The sequence below is a fragment of the Stegostoma tigrinum genome, chromosome 13 (genome assembly GCF_030684315.1).
Source record: "Stegostoma tigrinum isolate sSteTig4 chromosome 13, sSteTig4.hap1, whole genome shotgun sequence".
Taxonomy (NCBI): Eukaryota; Metazoa; Chordata; class Chondrichthyes; order Orectolobiformes; family Stegostomatidae; genus Stegostoma; species Stegostoma tigrinum.
The window spans coordinates 74,418,168-74,442,515 of NC_081366.1; the positions used below are offsets into that span (position 1 = coordinate 74,418,168).

At 44.1% G+C, this 24,348-nt stretch overlaps 1 protein-coding gene across 1 annotated transcript in view; it reads right to left on the minus strand.

The window, feature by feature from the left end:
* LOC125458334 (slit homolog 3 protein-like) overlaps positions 1-24,348 on the minus strand; it is a 623,269-nt gene that overhangs the window by 163,311 nt on the left and 435,610 nt on the right. The window contains exon 9 of the mRNA XM_048543536.2: positions 10,239-10,383. Within this exon, the coding sequence (XP_048399493.1) occupies positions 10,239-10,383 (145 nt within the window). The remainder of the gene's footprint in view (positions 1-10,238; positions 10,384-24,348) is intronic.

Genomic DNA, 24,348 nt, shown 5'->3' on the forward strand with positions numbered 1-24,348 from the left:
TTGTAATTAAAATGGCATGGGATTATGGCAATTGAGACAGGTCTCACTGTATTTTCAGCAATACCAGTGACGGTAAATTGCATTCCATGCTGGAGCTATATTACTTCTTCATAGTGGGCAGGCAGATTAGGGATCTATTGAAATCTGCATGAGAGGGCCATGTTAAACAGTGGGACCTCATCTATTTGGTCCTTAGTAAGCTGCACATTCAATACTAGTGTTAGTGCCACGGGACTGAAGGGCAAGGGGATGAGCAGAAGGTGGCTGCACAAACAGAAGGAACAGTCTCTACCATTCAGTTAATTCATAAGGAGGATATTATACAGTCCTGCAGCATAGAAACAGGCCCTTCGGCCCACAATTTCTATGCCAACTAACAAACACAAAACTACACTAATCCCATTTACCTGCACTCGGTATATCGTCTGTTATGCCCTGGTATTTTAACTGCTCATCCAGATGCTTCTTAAATATTACAAGAGTACCTGCCTCCAACATCCTCTCAGGGAGCACTTTCAATAAAGCTGCTCCTCTCAGAAGGCAGATCTCTGATTTCAGGCCTCCTCACCTTCACCTGATGCCCTCTGGTCTGAGGCATTTCTGACGTGGGGAAGAGGTTCTCACAATACCATCAGTGCCACTCATAATTTTGAATACCTCAATGAGATCCCGCCTCAGCCTTCTCTGCTCCACGGAAAACATAACTAGCCCATGCGGTGTCACCTCATAGCTGAGACTTTTCAACCCAGGTAACATGCTTGTGAATCTCCTCTGCACTCTCTCCAGTACAATCATATTCTTCAAACAGTGTCCAAACAATGTTTGGACATTCTTGTAAATAGGGTTGAAGAATGGTGTTGGGGGTGTGAGAGAGGAGGGTCAAACCCTTCCATGTGTTTAAGTGCAGGAACAGTAAAATGTCATTTCTCCCATTGGCTTTGCAACACCATTTACCACAATCTGGGCTAATGAAACACTTCAATGCCTTTTACTCACACTATCCACATAACCCTTAGACTTATAGAATCCCTAAAGCGTGGGAAGAGGCCACTTAGTCCATGGAGTCTGAAATGACCCTCCAAACAGCATCCCATCTGTACCCTTGCATTTCCTCACACTTAGCCTATACATCCCTGTTCACTGCAGAGTAATTTAAGCATGGCCAATCCACCTAACCTGCACATCTTCAGTCTGTGGGAGGAAACCCCATGGAGACATGGGGAAGAACATGCAAACTCCACACAGACACCTGAGATCAGAATCGAACCCAGGTCCCTGGAGGTAGTGAGACAGCAGTGCTAACCACCGAGCCACCATGCTGCTTATTACACCATTGATAATGAGAAATCTATCGACCTCTACTTTAAACCTATTCAAAGAATGAGTTTGCACAATCTACAGGGTTAGAGAATCTCAGATTCACCACCATGTGAGTAAAGAAGTTTCAGTCTGAAATAGCATCTGTCTAATTTTAAAATGGGGAGAGCATTTTACCTGCATCTACCCTATCCATTGCTTTATGTATTTTGTTAAGTTTCATTGAGTTCACTTCTAATTCTTCAAAGCACTCAACAATGGAAGCCCAGAGACTTGTCATGGGATACCCCAAGTCTGGCAAACCTTTGTCGCACACTCTCTGTGTGGCAATATCATCTTTCTTAAAACGGACGCAGTACTCCAGGTGTGGTCTAACCAAGCCTCTATACTACAGAAGCAGGACTTCACTATGCCTGCACTCAAATCCTCTTGCAACATTTCAACAGCCTTCCAAATAGCTTGCTGTGCTTGTGGATTAGCCATAAGTGAGTTACCATCAAAGACCACAAGGTCCCTCTGCGCATCTACAGTTTCCAACCCGTCCCCATTTAAGGAATTCTCTGCACATCCATTTCCCCTACCAAAGTGGAAAACGTCACACTTGTCCATATCATATTCCACCCGCCACGTCCAGACCATTCACGAAACCTGTTCAGATCCTCATAAAACCATTTTACACCTTCCTGCACACTGGTGCACATTTCTTCCCAGCTTTGTCTGCTAATATATAAATATTACAATTGGTCCCATGCCCAAATCATTGATATAAAAATTGTGAATGGCTGGGAACATGAGAACTGATCCTTGTGGTACCTTCCTAATCATAGCGTGACAAGGCGCGAATGCCCCATTTATTCTTAGTCTCCAGTTTCTGTCTGTGAACTATTCCTTAATCTATGCCAGGGCATGACCTCCAATCCATGGGATTTAATTTTGCTAATCAAACTCTTGAGGGAGTGGGGGAATTTATCAAAAGCCTTTGGAGAATCCATGTGTACCACGTCCATTGGTTCAATTCTGTTATTCTGTCCATTTTGTCAATTTTGTCAGTAACATCCTCAGAAAATTCCAACAAGTTCATCAAACATGGCTTTTCATTTGCAAATCCATGCTAACTATACCCAATCGGATCACTTTAATCTAAAGATTCACTTATCAGGTCCTTTACGATAGCTTCTAGCACTTTCCTTATTACTGATGTAAAGCTGACAGGTCTTTAGTTCCTTATTTTCTCTCATGATCCTTTCTTAAACACGTGGACAAGACTTTGCTATATGTCGATCTTTAGGAATCATTCCAGAATCTCAAAGACTTTGGAAGATGATTATCACTGTATTGACTTTCTGTACAGCCAGCACCTTCAACATTCTGGAATATAGACTACCAGGCTGTGGGCAATTATCAACTTTGGGCACCAGCCATTAATTCCTTCAGTACAATCACCTAATAGCGATTTCCTTCAATTTCTCACTTTCCCTCATTTGCATTTCTAATTCTGAGGCATTTCTTGCACCTTTCCCCTCCCATCTCAAGGTATTCTGTACAAAATTGTTACTGCAGGTCACACACTTACAATAACTACTCACTGTCTTTGGTGCTTGAAGAAACATTTACACTTCAAAGCTGTTACATTTTTCCAGAAACAAATTCAAGCTCAACGCTATTACATTTCTTACATAAAATCACCAAGGGAGGCTGAACAATATGACCAATGTACTTTAAATCCCGACTTTTTAGAAATCCTTGCCTAATATAAGGTGAAGACTAAACCAACCACCGGAAATTAAAGTACAATCTTCCAGGTTCCTTTCTTTTTGTACTCAACATCAGTTTGAAATTAAAAGGCGAACACATCTCTCCATTTCTGGAACAGAAGTGTTTCCTTTATCCTGCTGGTGTGTTTTAACTGTCTTGGTTAATCAAAGCTGATTTGAACCTGACAGGTAGTGTAATTCGAATACTAGAACAGAGAAGGGTAGGTAAGACATGGAAAAAAAGCAAATGGAGGCAGTCAGTCCTACACCAAAGTTTTGATGGAGCTAAATCTTCATATGTCATGGGCCCATTGTGAATCTATTCAGAATTGATGCCTCTGCTGCACCTTTAAGTAAAAACTTACTACTGACAGCTAACAGATAGGCACAAAACAACACTTTTCACTGTATCTCCGTACACACAGTCATAGAATCATACAGCACGAAATTGACCCTTCAGTCCAGCTAGTCCATGCTGATCATAATACCAAACAGGGAACAAAAACAGAAGTTGCTGGAAAACCCCAGGAGGCCTGGCAGCATCTGTGAAGAAAAATGTCACGGTTAGCCTTTCCATTCCAGTGACCCTTTCTCAGAGGTTTTTGTTTCTGATTTACAGCATCCGCGATTCTTTTGGTTTTTAAGAGGTATTGGAGGAGATTGATGTATTTTGTAAGAGTTTCATTCGAGATCACCATAAATTTTATGTCCTTATTTCCTGTTAATCAAATCTAAAGTGAGGGCAGAGTGACCAACTCCAACTCACTGCAGAGCAACCAATGTTTTGGACATTGTTCCTCTTCAAGTTTCTTTTTATTCCCACTTCTATGAGAAAGATAGCATTTTAAATCGTGATGTGGAGATGCTGACGTTGGACTGCAGTGGACAAAATCAGACGCCACATGGCAGCAGGTTATAGTCCAACAGGTTTATTTAAAATCACAGGCTTTCAGAGAGCTGCTCGCTTCACCTGACAAAGGGGCAGCACTTTGAAAGCTTGTGATTTCAAATAAACCTATCGGACTATGACCTGGTGTCATGTGACTTCTGATTTTATTTTAAACTGAGCTGTGTTTCTTGTGGGCCCAGTGGGTAATATCTCGACTTCTGCTTTGGGAAGCTCCAAGTTCAAGCCCCATTCTAGGATCTGATGACCAAGGAAGGTGGGTGTTTATATTATAGATAAACAACTTGAGTAAGTATCTACAAAATCTTCCAATTCAAGCCATCTGTGGTTGTAACTGCACCTGCACACGATTCTGCTACCCTAATTTAAATCTGGATGGTTCAATCCGCCTGTACAGCACACAAAACAACACTTTTCACTGTATCTCCGTACACACAGTCATAGAATCATACAGCACGAAATTGACCCTTCAGTCCAGCTAGTCCATGCTGATCATAATACCAAACTAAACTAGTCCCACCAGCCTGTTCCTGGCCCGTATCCCTCCAGACATTTCTTACTGATGTACGTATCGAAATATCTTTTAAATGCTGTAACTGTACCCACATCCGCTACTTCCCCTGGAAGTTCATTCCACACATAACCGCCCTCTATGTAAAAAAAAAAATCCCCCCGTGTCTTTTTAAAATATTTCTCCTCTTCCCTTAAAGATATGCCCCTTAGACTTCAGATCCTCCCACCCAAGGGAAAACACACCTGCCATTTCCCTAACTGATACCTCTCATGAGTTTATAAACCTTTATAAGGTCAACCTCCTAAGCTCCAGTGAAAAAAGTTCCAGTCTATCCAGTCCCTCCCTATAACTCAAACCTACCATATCCAGGCACATCTCTTCATAAAGCCTTCCAATATCCTTCCTACAACGAGGCAACCAGAGCTGGACACAGTACTCCAGGACAATCCTCATCAATGGAGGCAGTACGGTGGCTCAGTGGTTAGCACTGCTGCCTCACAGCACCAGGGTCCCGGGTTCAATCCCACCCTCGGGCAGCTGTCTGTGTGGAGTTTGCACATTCTCCCCATGTCTGCGTGGGTTTCCTCTGGGTGCTCTGGTTTCCTCCCACAGTCCAACAATGTGCAGGTTAAGGTGGATTGGCCAGGCTAAATTGCCCGTAGTGTTCAGGGATGTGTAGATTAGGTGGGTTATAAGAGAATGGGTCTGGGTGGGATGCTATGAGGGTCAGTGTGAACTTGCTGGGCCGAAGGGCCTGTTTCCACACTGTAGGGATTCTGAGAACCTCCTGTACAGGGCAAACTCTCCCCAAATCCCATGTGACCTAAGTTTACTAATAAGGTGACGGCAATAAATCAAACCCAAACTCAGTAAGAGTGAGAGAGATTCCTAACAGGCTATGTGATGTAAAGCATGTTGGAGCTTCTATCATCACGACTGAGATCACAACATGCTTTTTAAAATGCATGTTGCCTCAATAACTTGGACTTACTGGGTGCACTGCAATACAGTATCGCCATGGTTTCAGAGAGATTTGTCCGAATGGCATCTCCTCATGAGGTAACACGGTGGAGAGTGTTCACTGTTTAGGCCCACCAAGGTACCCCAGCCAATGCCAATTTTATTCTCTGGACATGTGTGTGTGCTTCCGCTTTGAGTCACAGTGACTTGAGGTCAGTAGCTTGTCTTTTTGATCCACCTCTCTTGCTCAGAAACCTTGCACCAATTTGGGCCCCTGCAGTTCTGTGCACATTTGCAGCTGAGTCAGATTTTCCCAGCCAGCGCTTCTGGGCTGGTTAGAGTGGGTAGGCATTTCGATGCGTGGAGTTCGTCTGCTGTTGCTAACTCATCAAATTACTTAACAGGCATCTGCCAGGGAGATGTGGCATTTTCACCTGAGAGATATTGGGAAGACAGAAGGTGTGGATCTCAATCTTACTCCAAACTTTGTTCCCTGGCTACTGACTCCGTGCCTCTCCAAGGCAGCAGTCTGAGATTGATACAGCCTGTCTGCTAGCTTGATAAGTTGTGGACTCTTGTTTGTGCCTCACTAAGACTGCCTATGTCCATCTCTTGGCATGCCAGTCCTCAGTGGATTGCACATGCGCCATGAGTGAGGCCATTAGCATTGTTACTGTGGACTCAAGAGCTTGCATACAGGTGATTTACTCTTGAGACCATTACTCACAGAAGGCAGACAGAGTCATGAGCTATGCTCAGGCACATGTCACCCCAGTTTTAACCTGCAGTGGGAACTAGGTGAGCAAGAATTCCCAATCATTTTATGTCCAGATTACTGTAACCTGCAGTCATGCTTTAAAGATGGTCAGAGTTAGGCAGCTTGCTCACACGGCCAGCTCCAATTCTCAAAGTCTATGCATTTCCAAAGATACTGAAGTAACGGCAAGCAATTACCATCAGTTAGTGAAGGTTCTTTCTTTGATTTTACCCATCCTGACCTGACGCAAAATGTTCTGGTAACTCTCCAATGCTTTTGGCTTTACAGAGATGAATTTTACATCTCGAGAGACGTTGCCTTTAAAGGTAGATAAGCACTTACGCCCAAAGCTCTCTGCCATATTGTCAGAACTATGCAAGGACATTGGGGACAGAGCAGATGAGATGATGGATACAGTCTACTGGCCAGGGGTTCAGGGCGACATTGATGTGTTAGAGAGGATGAGTCTGTGCCACCAGTCAGAGTGAAATAGACCCTCAGGAGATTCTAGTAGCCCATTGGTTAAAAATCACCACTGATGCAGATGTCTTGATCCTAGCCACCGCATATTTCTCCTAATTTTCGATGCATAAAGTACACTTCAAGCACATCCACGGCAAACACACTGAGTGCTATGCTCAGTGCACCTGAAGAAGTCATTTCCTACAATGGGCTGTCATTTCATGGATGAATGTACCAAACGGGGTGTGAAAGACGTGACATCCTCACCACACCACCCCAGATCTCACTGTCCCACGGAGCAAATGGGTGGCACCGTTAAATCACTTATCCTGAAGCACAGGGTAATGGAGCAAGATTTCGGAGCTGCTATATTCCTCCTCAGACCTGCATCTCTGGAGACAGGGGTTACCATCACCAGCAGAGATTGTATATAGTTGGCAAGTGAGAACAATCATCCTAAGCCACCACTGATCCAAGTTTTCGGAGATTCAGGGAGCATTGCTCTACAGGAAGGGAGAATGAAGGTGGCGACATGACTTGCATGCAGGTGTGGAGCTATCTCAATTACATAACAGGTCAGTCACCCAGTCCACGATGGCATTGTGGTTACCTGCAGAGGTTTCCAAAGAGAGCATATTCTGCGATGGCACAACATCTATGGAACGACATTAAGGAGGAACAGAAGCCAGCTAAAAGAACAATATGACAACTGGACGTATTGAATATGAAAGAACACAGCAAGACGATGGCAGTGGAACACCAAAACAATCAATATATTTGTAAGGTGCTGCAGAAGAACCGCATGTGTTAAGCTGACATGTTAATACCTGGAAGAGTTGCGGAACTACTGAATGTAGCTGCTAGTGCAAACACATAGGCCAGCCCCCGAGTTCTGCCAGGTAGTTATACTGCGTGGACCATGGTGCAAATGGCTGGCAGCTAGATGGCCGACAATTTTGCTGTTCAAATGTTCTATGCACCAACATGGTGCAGAGCCCAATTCTGTGGCCCACATTCATAAGCCTGTGACACACTGGGCAGCACTTGCATAGACAGTTTTGTTTTTACAGTCCACTTTACTGAATTCAAATTCCACCACCTGCCCTGGCAGGATTTGAGCCTGGGGCCCCAGAACATCCCTAGGTTAACAGTCCAGCATTAGGCTGTGGACCCTAAGGTTTGGAATGTCCTCCTCTGTCTCTCTCTCTCTTTCTGTGAGCCATTCTCTAAAGCCTACTTGTTTGACAAAGGTTTAGGGGTAAGATGTCCCAATGTGTTTTAATGTGGCTTGCTGTCGGTACCTTTGAAGCACCCTGGCATGTCTGTGATGTTCCCTGCTCCACAAGTGGTGGTTGCTGTGGTAACGGGTTTGTTTTTCTTTTGTTTTCCAACTAAGTGGGTGGTGGGCAAGAATGCCGTCTGGAACAGCTGAAGCTCCTCCTGCAAGCCAACTGCATCTCCGGATACAACTGGGCATGAGCATGCGGACTGGGCAAATCCGGCTCGAAGTTGTAAAGGAGACACACGATATTTGCTGTTTAAGAGCTTCTTCATGTGGTTCCTGGAAACATTTAACTCAAATTGATTCCACCATCCTCTTCCCTACCCTATTTTGCACACACCGAATTCCTTCCATATTGCAAAGTTTTAGTGAATAACAGGTCCACGTTTATGCAGTGTCAACAGTGCCTTTCTTCTCATTTTGATGGAGACTATAGCGATGCTATTGTCATGGTGATGTTACGAGTGACTAGTGACTGGTACAAACCTAATCCAGAGGACAGCAATAATACTCTGAAAAAGTGAGATCAAGTCACAGCAACTGGAGGAATATAAATGCAACTGATTAAGAAATCAGAAATCAATTGCCACTTAGCGATAATAATGTTGAAACTACATAAAAGTGCAGTGATAATGGGAACTGCAGATGCTGGAGAATCCAAGATAACAAAGCGTGGAGCTGGATGAACACAGCAGGCCAAGCAGCATCTCAGGAGCACAAAAGCTGACGTTTCGGGCCTAGACCCTGTGCTCCTGAGATGCTGCTTGGCCTGCTGTGTTCATCCAGCTCCACACTTTGGTATCTTACATAAAAGTGCATCTTGTTTGTCTCTCAGGAAGACGAAAGGTGTCTTCTGTATCTGGATTGGCTTAACCCACAAGTGATTTCAGGTTGCCAGTCATGCGCTAAATCCTTAACTGCCCTCTGAAATGCCATTGCAGTGTTCAGTATTGTGATGAGGGTTTGCAATATTTGTTCTTATTTGGAAACTTGGATTTCAAAGTGGAGGATAAAATGGATTTTGGTTTTCAATCTGTGAACGCCCTTTTATCATCTAAGGACAGAAAGTCATTTTGAGCAGGGAAGTAAACAGATTTTTCAAGGAAGCATTTGACTCAAATGATTCGATCAGCTAACCTAGGGAGTTACTTGCTGTTCTGGTCCATGTGACTTCAGACCCACAGCAACATGGTTGACTCTCAACTGGCCTCTGAAAGAGTATATCTGTTGCGACAAAGTTTCTGCCCTAAGGGCATTGTGGGTTAACCTACAGCACATGGGCTGCAGCGGTTCAAGAAGGCAGCTCACCCCCACCTTCTCAAGGGGCAGCTAGGGACAGGCAATAGGTGATGGCCCAGTCTATAATTTAAAAACAAAACGCTTTCAGAGCCACATTTCTTCATTCACTGAAACCGATGTTCAATCACGCACAGCAAAACCAGACTTTGTTTTCAAAAGTTAGTTAGTTGTGTGTCCGAACAAGCCAAAGTCATCAAAAATACTGCTATAATGAGATATTGTCTTAATTGCAGTACAAAGTTCAAGTCATTATAAAATGACTTCACTCGGGTTTGCTCAACCCTATTTCTGTATTTCCTTTTAGAATGGATTGCTTCCAATTCTGAGCTTTAAGATAAAAAAAAAGCATGTGCTTCTGACCTGATAGAATTGACCCAACTCAGTGTTAGTTGAGAATCACTCAGAGGTAGTAGGAACAGCAGACGCTGGAGAATCTGAGATAATGAGGAGTAGAGCTGGATGAACGCAGCAGGCCAAGCAGCATCAGAGGAGCAGGAAAGCTGACGTTTTGGGTCTGGGCCCTTCTTTAGAAAAAGGTTCCGAAACGTCAGCGTTCTTGCTGCTTTGATACTGCGTAGCCTGCTGTGTTCATCCAGCTCTACACTTTGTTATCTCAGTGTTAGGTGAAGTTGTTTTCTTTTTCAGGCTAAGTTTCATGCAGGTTCATTGCGATCACTCCATATGCTTCACCACAGCAACTAATGGCTGTTCATCCTGTATTTCGAAAATGCAGTTGTCTCTGGATTTAAGCAAACCATCCATCAATATAGCCTAAACCATCTTGACTTTACACCCTGCCCTTAATTAGTGCTGCGTTTGGTTCTAGCAACTGTGATTTTGATTAATATGATCAGACGCCGAAGCAGGGCGGTGTCAAATGATGACTTCAGCAGCTACAAGATCAGTTTCGAAGCTCAGATGTTTCGATGCCACCCTCCCCATCCCACAGCCCCTTGAAAATGCCGATGAAGGAAATTATTACTCACATTTCCACAATGTTTTCCGGAAGGTTGACTGGAATTTCGGTCAGGCCTTTCCCTCGGCAGTCGACGATGCTGTTACTGCACACGCACGCTGGTGGACATGATGTAGCATGGGCGCTACACGACTGAGTCTCGGGGGACTGAGGACCTGGGAACACACAAAGAACACATTGCCTCAGAACAGCCAGATACACCCAGCACTGACAGAGCAGCTGAGAAGGGTTCTCCTCTGTGTGAAAAAGTTGCCCTTTAGGCCCCTTTTTAATCTTTCCCCTCTCACCTTAAACCTATGCCCTCTAGTTGTGGACTGAATTACCCCAGGGAAAAGAACTTGACTAGCTAACGTATCTATGCCCCTCATGATTTTATTAGCTTCTACAAGGTCACCCTTCAGGCTCCAAAGTTCCAGGGAAAATAGCCCAGCCTCAAACTCAAACCCTCCAACTTGGCAAATCCTTGTAAATCTTTTCTGAACCATTTTAAGTTTCACATCACCTTTGCTATAGCAGGGAGGCCAGAATTGAATGCAGTGTTCCAAAAGTGGCTGGATGAATGTCCTGCATGGCCGCAACATGACACATCAACTCCTATACAAGTGAGAAGTTCTTCTTATTAACATCTAGAGGCTTGTGCCAAAACTGGGGGAGTTGACTCACAAGCTAATGAAGGAACAGTGTGATGGTGCCACATTCACTCAACTGCTTCTGACAGAATGTGTCCCAGGTACTGACACCAGCATTCCTATGATTGACCTTTCACAACGGCATGTCATATCCACAGTGCTAGTGGTATTACAATGAAGAGTCAGAAAGGACTGGCCACAGAATGCTCAAACATTGTATCCGGATGTCTCATGGTATCAGATGAAACCTGGTCATGGATGCCTTTGGGCAATTCTCTTGTTGATCATTCACGGAACGCTGTTGTTGCTGGCTGGGCCAGTATGTTTTCCGAATGGCTTACTGCCCATGAGGGAAAGAGGTGGGGAGCTCTCGAACCGTTCAGTTCATCTCATCACAACGGCATTAGGAAGAGAGATTCAGAATTCTGAGCCAGCAACACTGGAGGGACAGCAGTTCATTTCCAAATCATGATGGTGAATGGCTTGGAGGGAACTTGAAAGTGGTGGTTTTCCCTATGTCTTTACTGCCCTAGTCCTGTCTGTGGTTGTGAGTTTGGAAGGTGTTGTCTGAGCAGCTTTGGTGAATGTCAGCAATGAAAATGAAGATATGGAGGTGCCGGTAATTACCTGGGTCATCCCTACTGCCCTTCTTGAACAAGGGCACAACATTTGCAATTCCCCAGTCCTCTGGTACTAAACCTGTAGACAATGACGACTCAAAGAGCAAGGCCAGAGGTGCTGCCATCCCTTCCCTAGCTTCCCAGAGAAACTGCCATCCTTACCTGGTCTGGCCTATACGTGACTCCAGACCTGGAGCAACGTGGCTGACTCCTAACATCCCTCTGGGCAATTAGGGATGAGCAATAAATGCTGTCTAGCTGGCAAAACTTTCATCCCATAAATGAATTAAAAAATAACCTCTCTCTCTTGGCTGAACATTTCCATTCCTTGTTTGGCAAAGTCGCTCTAGGATACTGTGTAATCCACATTCAATAAATCTGTAAGTTGTTAACACAAAACAAATCAAAACAAAACTCCTGCAAAGGCAAATCGAGGAAGGGAAATTCAAATTTAATGTGATATTTCTGCAGCTGTCTCTGAAAGAAAATGAAGGCACACCACTTATTTGAGGCTGGGGAAAAAAAGGAGTATCTTCAAATGAACATTTCCATTTAGCTTCTCCACCATCCGAAACAAGATTCTACTCAGCCTAAGCTTGGAGATACCAGCCAACATTTTAGCAGCAGGTTTCTACCTTGCAAAAAAGGAAAGGCAAACAAGTCAAACACATTTTATGGCCACCCCTAAGTAAGAACTTAGGCCAAACGTTGGAACAGTAGGGGCTGTAACTTTAAAAGAGTAGAACACACACATTAGTAAGCGAGGCTACATCCCTTAAATGCATTGCAGCTATCCACTTCCACATTCCTCCTGTGTGACTTTCCTCCTACTTATATGTTATTGAGAGGAGGGGGATCGAGGGGAACCAACACTAGTTTTTCTGCACCATCTGTCACAGCGGCTACAAGTTTACAAATGCACACCTTGTAATTCTCTGGTGTTTTGTTGACATTTCATTAACAGCGGACATGACTCCCCGCTGAAATGTTTGACTATGACTTGTCCTTTTCAGCGGATATCAATAAATCACCAACATCTGTTCCTTTGGGCTTCTGGGATCATTCTTGTGGGATTAACAAAACCCCATAAAGTCACTGATGGATTATCCGATTTTTGCCCTTGATTCTTCCATATTTTTCTCTATCCTCTCTCTCTGCCTGCCCCCTCCAAACTGTATTCTTTAGTTTGGGAAAGATGAGAAATGCTTTAGTTTAACTGGGATCAGACATTGTTTCTTCACCTGATAAAGGAGCAGCGCTACAAAAGCTTGTGATTTCACATAAACCTGTTGGACTGTACCCTGGTGCTGTGTGACTTCTGACTTTGTCCCCATTATATGCAATTCTCAGCGAGCATGGAACAATACTTGTTAAGAGGCCTTTTTTTTTAAACACATTACCGTGTGAAATTGACAAGCTATCACAATCAACAACTCCATCAGAAACCAATGAGCTGTACCCGGTGTGGCCTCCTCTACCTCGGGGAAACCAAGCGGAGGCTTGGGGACAGCTCTGCAGAACACCCACACTCGGTTCGCAATAAACAACTGCACCTCCCAGTCACGGACCATTTCAACTCCCCCGCCCATTCCTTAGACGACATGTTCATCCTGGGACTCCTGCAGTGCCACAATGATGCCACCTGAAGGGTGCAGAAACAGCAACTCATATTCCGCTTGGGAACCCTACAGCCCAATGGTATCAATGTGGATTTCACAAGCTTCAAAATCTCCCCTCCCCCTACTGCATCTCAAAACCAGCCCAGCTCGTCTCCGCCTCCCTAACCTCTTCTTCCTTTCACCTATCCCCTCCTCCCACCTCAAGCAGCACCTCCATTTCCTTCCTACTAACCTCATCTTGCCCCCTTGACCTGTCCGTCCTCCCCAGACTGATCTATCCCCCCTCTGCCTCCCCACCTGCACTCACCTCTACTGGGTCCATCCCTGCCTCTTTAACTTGTCTGTCTCCTCTCCACCTATTTTCGCCTCTAACCATCTATCCCTCTCTTCCCATTTATTTTGGAACCCTCTCCCCATCCCCCTTTTCTGATGATGGGTCTAGGCGCGAAACGTCAGCTTTTGTGCTCTAAAATGCTGTTTGGCCTGCTGTGTTCATCCGGCTCTGCACTTTGTTATCTCAGACTTATCACCATATTCATCTGATAAGTGGATTTTTCTTTCATTTGTTTAAAAATGGCAATGAATGGACTAAACTCATAAGCCAGGGTGATTAATCATTTGTATGAGGCCCTGTAAATTACTTCAGTGTTCTCTCAACAACTAACCTTCAGCGGTTTGTTTATGATATTTGGCCCATTCCAAAGCAATGGTCAATTTCAGTGCATCAGCAATTCATTCGTCTTTTGGCTTCCGGTACTTTACATGTTCCTGCCCAAAGACAGAGAGCCTCTCCCCCAACCCCTGACTGACCCTTCATGTGTACTTTACCAGCTGTGACAGAATTCCCTCCAGGCTTCTCCTGATGTCCGGCTGTAACCTCGGGGGATGCACAGTGAAACTCCAGTGAGATAAGTTCAATGATCACGTACTGTTTCTGTGAGTGTTTTACACATTGTCATAGAGTCATACAGCACTGAAACTGATCCTTTAGTCCAACTGGTCCATGCCAAATATAATATCAAACTAAACCAATCCCAACTGCCTGCTCTTGGCCCATATCCCTCAAAACCTTTCCTACTCGTACAGATCCGAATGTCTTTTTAATGCTGTAATTGTATCCCATCCAATCCTTCTTCAGGAAGTTCATTCCACACGCGAACCACTGTGTAAAAAAATAGCCTCTCATGTATTTTTTAAATATCGTCCCTGGGACCTTAAAAATGTGCCCCTCTTGTATTAAATCCACCACCCTATGGAAAAGATACCCCCCATTAACCCCAACTATACCCTTCATGATTTATAGACATCTATAAGGTCACCTCTCAACCTCCTACGCTCCAGTAGTAAAGTCCCAGTCTATCCAGCCTTTCTTTATAACTCAAACCTTCCATACTCGGCAACATCATGGTAAATCTCTTCTGAATCCTCACCAGCTTCATAATGTCCTTCTTAATCTTCCACTATAAATGTGAACAGCGGTTGCAGCTGATTTGCACAAAGGCCAATAAACTGAAATGGAACAAATAATCTATTTTCGCAATGATGCTTGAGATTGGCCAGAACACCAAGAATATATCAGTCTCGAAACATTAATTCTCTCCACATTTGTTGCCAGACCTGCTGAGTTTCTCTAGCATTTCCTGTTTTTATTTCATAATCTTCTGATGCCAAAGCAACTGCATTACAACTGAGTCAAAGCTCACATTTAATAGACCTGCGGCCTGGTCAACAATGCCTTAGTGCTGGGGGAAGGGAATGAATCAGCCCATTTCTCTTGATGAAAGTGTGTTTTAATGGGCAAGGAATGGGTTGCAACTTTGATGCCCCCTTTAATCTCACTCAAATGAAAAACAGATACTCTATTGAGATAGCAGTAGTTACCTCAGCCTCAGGAAAGGGTGAATTTAGGATGTGTTGGTTTCACTTTTAGAACTGGAGTGAACCTCTTTCAGAATATTATTCGCATCTACTAATCATTATGTTTTGCTTTGATAACTGCACGTTGACTCGTTGTCATGAAATATTACATCTGTGATGTGATTCCATTGATCTAAAGAAGAGTTGACATTTGAAAGTTGGCAAGATGGCAGAGTGTTTGTAAGAACTTAAGAAATAGGAGCAGGAATAGGCCATCTGGCACCTTCGAGCCCACTCTGACAATCAATAAGATTTTGTGGACTCAGCTCCACTTACCCGCCCTGCTCACCATAACCCCTTAATTCCTTTACTGTTCACAAATCTATCTATCTTTGCCTTAAAAGCATTCAATGAGGTAGCCTTAACTGCTTCACTGGGCAGGGAATCCCACAGACTCACAACCCTTTGGGTGAAGAAGTTCCTCCTCGGCTCAGTCCTAAATCTGTTCCCTTTCACTTTGAGGCTATGCTCCCTTCATTCCTCTATACATTTCTTACTGGAGCTGCACTGCATCCATCTGAAGCTACAGTCAGTTCAAGACAATTAGCCAGATGTCTCCCTTACTCCATGACAATGACATACCCACTTCTGTTCTCTCACATGTACATAAGTCTAAGAGCTGAAAGGTTCCTGAACTTGCCGGCGAGATGTGGAAGATGAGGCCAAAAAATTGGTCGTGCAACTCACTGGCTTACTAACTCTGTCAGATGCCAAGATTTTCCTGGTTATGCTTGTGGTTTTGTGTAGGATACCCTGTCTGAGGCAGTCAAGGACTGGCTATAATCAGATTGCAGATTCATTCATTGTTCCATTAGAACATCTCTTACATTTTCACCAGGAATATTAATATAAGGCAGCTGAGGACTGATTAGAATCAGGTCCCTTGACAATGGACCATCCATAGTCTCATTACCCGTGAATTTTAGTTAAATGCAAGGCAGCCGTAGCCTATTTACTGCTTTATTGTCTGGGGAAAGACCTCTTTGTCAGTGGTATTGGGTAGTGGGAATTGAAGGAACTAGAAAAAGAACATCATTAGATATAATTCGCCATCAAACAACAGCCCCCCCCGGACCTGATTGAGGCATTTCCTATTTGTTGCTGTATTTATTTCAGGCTACTGAATTAAAGGACGCATATCATTTTTGTTTTGGGCTCTTGTGCAGGCTGTGCTTTCCCTCCTTTCTCTGACTCCTGCTTCTGTCCTTCATCACCAAATGGCAACTGCTCTTCCCAAGACTGCAAGAAACTATAGAGAGCTGTGAACACAGCCCAGTCTAGTATGCAAACCAACCTTCCACCCATTGACTCCATCTATATTTCCCCTTGCCTCAGGAAAGCAACCAACATCATCAAAGACCCCTCCCCCATCCCGGTTATACTCTCTTGGGTAGAAGATATAAAACTTTGAAAACACGTGCAAACAGATTCAAGAGCAGCTTTTTCCCCGCTGTTCCCAGACTTTTGAACAGACCTCTGAAATGCTAATTCCGGCCTCTCTCTCTGCCACTACTCTGCAGCTGTAACACTGTACTCTGCACTCTGTTCTGTAACCCTGGTACACTTTGCATGGTACGATCGGCCCGTACAGCATGCGAAACAACACTTTTCGCTGTATCTCAGTGCGTGTGACAACAATAAATCAAATCAAATAAAAATCCATTTCCACTGAGTCCTCTTGGCTCCTCCCTCCCAAACCTTCCCCAAGCCCCAGCACTGCTGTTCATGACAGGAACAGACTTCTTGCACTTCAACACTGTTCCTCATTTCCTCGGCATGATCAGAAGGGTCTTGCAATTCTGCTTTCTGTCAGCAGGAGCTCAGGCATAAGGCGCTGCTGCAATGTATGGAGCTGCCAATCTCTTCCACAGTCAGCAGCACCCAGAGAACAGTGCTGGTGAAACAAGCCTATGCCACTATTTTCAATTATATTCGATGCATATTTGCATTTAGCTTCCTCTCCACCGCAAACTTGAATTCCATCTCCATACCTTATTCTCATAACCTTTTCTGAATAATTAGTCTCTTCACGTGAACAATTCCAGCGCAATATGCGGCAGCCATGAGGTGGTGCTGGGGGTGAAATGAAGATTAGACCCTCCCTGACCACTGACATTGGTCACACTCACCAGTTCTACGAGAGGTTGGCATTTATGTGGTGGCTGGCCCTCAACTGCTTTAACTGAGGAACAACTTTGCCCAAAGACAATACAACAAAACAATGCCACCCTCGATATGCCATGTCGGTTACCATTCTCCAGCTAACAGCCAGCTATCCTGTTGGCAAATTGTCTTTGGTAGTCAAATAATTTCCCTTCTTTCCTTCTGAAGTGAGGGTTGTTACTGATTGATGCTACAGGGATAGCTACTCACACTTTCCTATTAGCATAAGATGCACAGGCCACTCATCCTCAACCTCCTATTTGAGCAGACTCCTAGCTTTATCCATCTAAAGCTCTCCTGGTAATTCTATTCCCTTCTCTGCCAAAAATCCTGGTTCGACACATCAATATAACTCACTTCCAGGGATAGCAGGTTGCACATTCTTTGGCAAAGAAATTTCTTCTGAATATCCTTGATAATGGGAACTGCAGATGCTGGAGAATTCCAAGATAATAAAATGTGAGGCTGGATGAACACAGCAGGCCAAGCAGCACCTCAGGGGCTCCTGAGATGCTGCTTGGCCTGCTGTGTTCATCCAGCCTCACATTTTATTATCTTCTGAATATCCTGTTGGATTTCATGAAACTTACATTACATTGACGACTTCCTCACATCAGCTCTCTCCATCCACAACTTCCAGAAAGTCTCATCAACTTAAAGGCCACTATTAAAATAACATCTGTCTTTTCTCGTTCTGCGTAAAGGAAACCTCACACCCCACAATATTGATGCCAAGTGATAAGTAGAGGAAATTATGTCAACGTGTTGCTCTCACATTGAACAGGAGGAACTGGAATCCCACGACAGCGGCACAACACAGTGATGTGTTCAAACAATAGGGTCAACTTGCCCACCAGAAGATGCTCAAGCTGATTGAATAACTAACAGTCTTCATGGCCAGCTGGTGTGCAGCATGCAGAACTGTGCGAAATGTGATCCTCAGTCTACAGGTTACCACAGAAACCAGTAAATAATGTAATGCCACAGCTATACTTTATCTTGTTTACAGCGAGCAGACCAAAACCAGATTGAAAGAATACAAATGAATGGCCTTGCCTTGTCTGCACTTTAAACACCGTTTCAAAAAGAAACAGTCGAAAGTAGGACAGAAAACAGACAGCAATTAAAAATCCAATTACTTCCTCAATAATTGAAGCAAGGCAAATCCAACATCATCCTGGGAATCTGTAATTGTTTATCCTAATTGAAAGCACGCTGCAGATATCCGACACAGACACAGCTCCAGTGAATTAACTGCTATTTTGGTATGAGTTTCGCCAGTTTCAACTTGTGACTGAGTTTTGAGATGCACAGGGTGTATGGAGATAAATTTACAGGCAGAGCTCCTATTTAATTACATGCTTTCTGTCACTAGATTTACTTCAGAAAAATGCCGGCACAGATTCCCTGTGATGTACGGATGCAAAATGTTTTTCGATGAGACATTTATCACGATTGCCACAGATTTATTCCTGGAGATATTATGGACAATGATATTCTCCATTAAGGATTTCGGGAGGGGTGTGGAGTTGGTGGGAAGACCCATATCAGGTCACATGACTCTCTTTCTCCTCTCGGGGGCCATAAAAGCTTGTGATCCATCTCAGTCAATGATTGGGTTTACGAGGGAACACCACATTCTATTTTCTGAACAGCTGAAGATTCTTTTCTCCAGCTAGTTTCATCTTCAAAAATCTAACTTTTTTTGGCTTTGTAAATGAAAAGCATCACTCAGACCCCAACAGTAATTGCCATACTCTTTCTGGACTATCGAGTGCTCTCTTCCTAGGTAGAGACACCTGGTGGTGATTTAACCTGAGGGTCACCATGCCTCAGGTGAGGGGACAGGTTGAGAAGGACAGTCCTTCATGGTAACTTTAGCCAGTGAATGGGAGTTGAACCCACACAGCATCACAAACTAGCCAGCTAGCCAGGTACCGCAGCACGCGCTGCAGCTTTCAGACTGAAATGCAGAAGTGGACAGCATTGAGTTAAACCAAAAGGGTCACAAAGCAACTCAATGGCGTGTACTCAAAATCAACACTGTCACAGGGGCACTGCAGCATTGCATTCCAACCTTGTTGGTTTGGACTCACAACACACGACGTCTGGTGTCAAACAAACCGACAAGATCCAAGATAAACCCCAAGGCATCCAGTCCAAACCTGAAACACACCTAGTTCATACGGACAGTACCACAGCAGTACTCTACAGTGCATCACCCAAACCACAGGATCACAGTTAAACCTGGAAGTCTTGCGAGCAAACCACAGGCTATGCAATGAAATGCTGCAGTATTTGGTCTTAGCTAACAATGTCACAGTAAAAGAGAACAGCGGCATGTTCAATTCACCCGTAACGTGTTGAAACCTTAGAATCAGGGTAAGAGCAGAAGCATCAACAGTGTAACTCTAAGGTATCTTGTACAATGCAGCAGTATCAAAGTGATATCCCACAGAGCTAAGGTTACACAATTCAACCTTACAGTGTCTAATCCAAAACAGAAGTGTTTCAGTGGGACAGCAGCAGGGGACGGTGATGGTGTCGTGGTACTGTTGCGGGACTCATTATCTTAAAACCCAAGGAATGTTCTGGGGTCCTAGGTTCAAATCCTATCAAAGTGTAGGATGGAATCAATTTTTTCTTAAGATGTTGGCACTCACAGAGGTTTTCAGTCGGGAGGGTATGCCATGGAAGAATTCAACATTGGCCCCTGACCATATGTCTCATTGCATCAACCCAACAGCATCACAGTGAACCTTCTCAGCATCTGTTACAAATAAAGAGTACCGCACTGACAGTGAACAGGCTCAGGCTCACACCAAAAATATCATCGTGAAACACTAGGGCTTTCAGTCAGCAGTATCACTTTAAAACTCCTCAATACCCCGTTCCGAATTTTCCAGCCGTGACACTCCTCAGCATTCGTTCCAAACCAAATGTCACAGGGACACCCGGTAGAATCCAGTCCAATCGAACAGTGAGGCCCACAGCATCTGGTTGAACCAAACAGGATCACGATGAAACTCAACACTGTTCCTTCCAAAACAACAGTACGACAGTGAAATCCCACAGCGCCTGGTATCAAGTACAAAATAACAATATCACATCAACACTCCGCAGTGTTCTGTTCAAACTGACAGCATCACAGTAACACTCTTTAGGTCTACTCCATATCAGAGTGCAGCTCTACACCCTATTGTCTGTAACCAACAGTCTAACAGTGAACCTGCAGCGTCTAGTCTGAACCTACATCATTAGAATGAAATCTTGCAGCAGCTATTACAAACCAAGAATGCCACAGTGATAACTTACAGCATCCCATGCAAACCAACAGCACTATAGAGAGAACCTACAGGGTGTAATGAAAACAAGCTGAATCATAGTGGAAGCCATCAGCATCTTTTGTAAAAGGATATAATCACAGTGCAACTCTACTGTCTAATCTGAGCCAACATTATCATACTAAAACTGCACAATGCCTTGTGAAAGCCAATGTTATCACAGTAAAATACTACAGTGTATAGACCAAACAACATCACAGTATAACACTACAGTATACAGAACGAACCAACAGTATCACAGTAAAACCCATACAGCTCCTACTTGCAAACCAATCACATCACAGTAAAGCACTAGCGTCGGGCCCAAAGCAACAATATCACAATAAAATTCTATATCATCTGGTGCAAACCATTGCTGCTGCAATGATATCTGATTGCATTTAATTCAGATGTACAGTAACAGAGTTAAACTACACAAATTTGAGGTCAGACCCACAGCACCACAGTGGAATTCCAAAGTACCTGGCCCAAGCTAACAGCAACACAGTGAAATACTACAACGCCTCATGCAAGTCCATATTGTCAGAATGTAATCCTATGTCTAGTCCAAACCAAGAACATCATAGTGAGAGCCTGCAATGTCTAGCCCAAACCATATCACTCTGAAATTCTATTGTGCCCAGTTTAACCTATAATAGCACAGTGAAAGTCTAGTGCCTGGTCCAAATCTATAACATCACAGTGACACTCTCCAGCTTTGAATGCAAAACCAGGGCAGGACAGTAAAACTTGACAGTGCCTAGACCATCCCATGGGTATCAGAACATCTAGCTTAAACTGACAGCATCATACTGAAATTGTACAGCATCAAATAGAAATTAAGAGTATCACAGTGACAATTAGAAACATCTCATCCAAACCTAAGTGTCACCGCGAAATCTTACAGTGCCTGGTTCAAACCAACAGTATCTCCTTGCCACTCTGGAGTGTTTAGTCCAACCAACACCATTGAAACTCAACATTGCCTGCTCCATACCAACAGTGTCACAGTGGCAGCATCAGCACCTGGACCAACCCAACAGCATGAAATTCTGCATCTAGTCCAACCCAACAGCATGACAGTGAAACTCGACTGTGTCTGGTCAAAATGAACAGTATCACTGTGAAACTGTACAGCTTCTAGCCTGAACAAACAGTGCCTCAGTGAGGTCTTTCAACATCTGGACTTTGTCATCATAAAACAGACATACAGACACTCTTCAGATCTGACACCATCTTTGGAGAGAGACACAAAGTTATCATTTAGAATCTGGTATGTCAGTTCTTCTGTTTGGAAGAACAGCCACATTGGGCTCAAAGTATTAACTCCATTTCTCCCTCCACAGATCAGGTCAGACCCCCTGAGTATCTCCATTGTTCTCGATGTTTGTTTCAGATTTCTACCATCTACACTATTTTGCCTTTTCTCGAATGTCATCATGAAAATCTACTGCATCTAACTGAACCAACAGTGACACAGCGTTGCATCGAACCAACACCGTCACAGTGACACTCTCCAACTTCAAGTCCAAACCAAAAGTCGCAGAAAGAAAGTTGATATAGCCTAGACTGAATCAATGGTATCAAAATCAGACTTGATTAAGCCAGCCACATTACAATGAAATTCTACAACATCCCATCTAAAACAAAAGTACAACAGTGACAATCCATAGCGTCTCAGCCGACAACATTGTAGTGAAACACAAGGCCACCTATTCACAGCTACACCCCTGTTGTGTGTCCAAACCAACATTATCACTGTAAGAGATAGTAGGAACTGCCGATGCTGGAGAATCTGAGATAACATGGTGTAGGAGCTGGATGAGCACAGGCAGGCCAAGCAGCATCAGAGGAGCTGGAAAGCTGACCTTTCAGGTCGGACCCTTCTTCAGAAAACGCCAGACCCGAAACGTCAGCTTTGCTGCTCCTCTGTTGCCTGGCCTGCTGTGTTCATCCAGCTCCCCACATTGTAATATCACTGAAAGGCTGTGCAGCATCTAGTTAAAATCTACAGCATCGCTGTGAAATCCTATTATGGTCTCAACATCTCAGTGATGTTCTATTGTATCGTACCTAAGTCAGTGGCATCATAGTAACACTCCACACTGTCTGGTCTGAACCTACAGTATCACAGAGAAAGCCCTTATCATTTAGGCTGAATCAAGTGTATTACAGTAAACCTGATCCTGTCTTTTCCATCAGTATTAGAGTGAAGCTCTGATGTATCCTCCCCCCTCGGTGCATACAGCCCCAAGCATGCCTCGCAGATGAAGCAGCATGTTATTTTTACTTCTTTTAATTTAGTCTACTCTATTCGCTGGTCATAGTGTAGTTTTCTCTACATCAACAGGACCAAAGGTTTGGCAACTGCTTTGTGGGATATACCTCAGCTCTCTCTGCAAGACTGGCCCCCATCTTCTAGCTGTTTGCCTCTTCCATACATCAACTTTCTCGCATGCTAACATTCCTGTCTGAGGCCTGCCACAGTATTCCTGCAAAAAGGCAATTCAAGCCGGACGAACAGCGCCTCATTTTTGGCGCAGACATTACAGCCTTTCGGATTCAACCATGAATTCAACAAATTGAAAGCATGAACACAGTCCTCCATTATGACCCCCACCCCGACCAGTGTCTTGGTTGCATAGATCTACTCTCAGCAGAGGTGACCTACTTTCGACTATTCACGCTTACTTTGCACTTCAATCTCTCCTTTACTCCATCAGCACTCCAGTTGACTCTTGCTCTGGGCATCCTCAACATTAGTTCCACTTGATCGTTTTTTGGCAACAGCGCAAAAACCATTATTTTACATTTTGTGTTTCTCTCACCACAGACTCTGTGAGATCTGCTGAATTTCTTCAGTTTTTACGAATCTCAGTGAAACTCCAAGTGCATTTAGTTCAGAACAGCAATGAAACCAGCCGTATCACAGAGAAATTCTACAATGCTGAGTCTAATGCAATTCTATCACAGTAAATTAACAGCAAGCTCCAGAGTTATCAATAACTGCTCCTTAATTGGTATAGCAGGCTCACCAAAACCCTTTCAGGACCTTCCTCGGTATGTATCACTTGTATGACTTTACATGAATGATTCTTAAATTCCTCAGGACAGACAGGGATGGACAACAGTTGTGCAGTTTCTTGCATTGCCTGCAATAATTAGCTCAGTTGGCTAGTTTGCAATGCAGAGTCATACCAACAGTATGGGTTCAATTCCTGTACTGGGTGTGGTTTCTATGAAGAACCCTCTTTCTCGAACTCTCCCTTCACTTGAGCCATGGTGGTCCTCAGCATCAGGTCCCTCACAAACGTGGCAGTGGGACTACGGCAACTTTACCTTTAGCTTACAGTCTAGAAGCAAGGCAAATGTTGGACCTGTGCGCTCACTTTGAGCACGTTGGTATGGGCATGGCTTATCTGTAGTACCTCCTGCCTCCCCACTCCACATCTTGCCAATTTGTCCATTTCGCTATTTCGTATGAAGCCTTCGTGTAAAAGTAATCGATTTACTGACTCAGCATGGTCACCCTTTTCACACAAACCATTCTTAGGGTCTACACATCACCAGAGAGGCCAGCATTTATTACCCATTCCCCTTTACACTCATCACAGCGATGACGCCTTTGCGAGCCACTGCAGTCTGTAGTTGGTAAGCAGCATTTTCAGTGTTGCTGGGTCGGGCATACAATACGGGAATTAGGATCAGAAACAAAGGCTGTACTGTCCAACTGAGGCTGTCCATGGTTTGGACAGAAATGTGACTGCTGCCTTTCTGACCCACATAAATTAAGATCCAGACGGAGCTAGCTCAAAATCATTTCACAACGGTTGGCTCTGGGCACAGAGT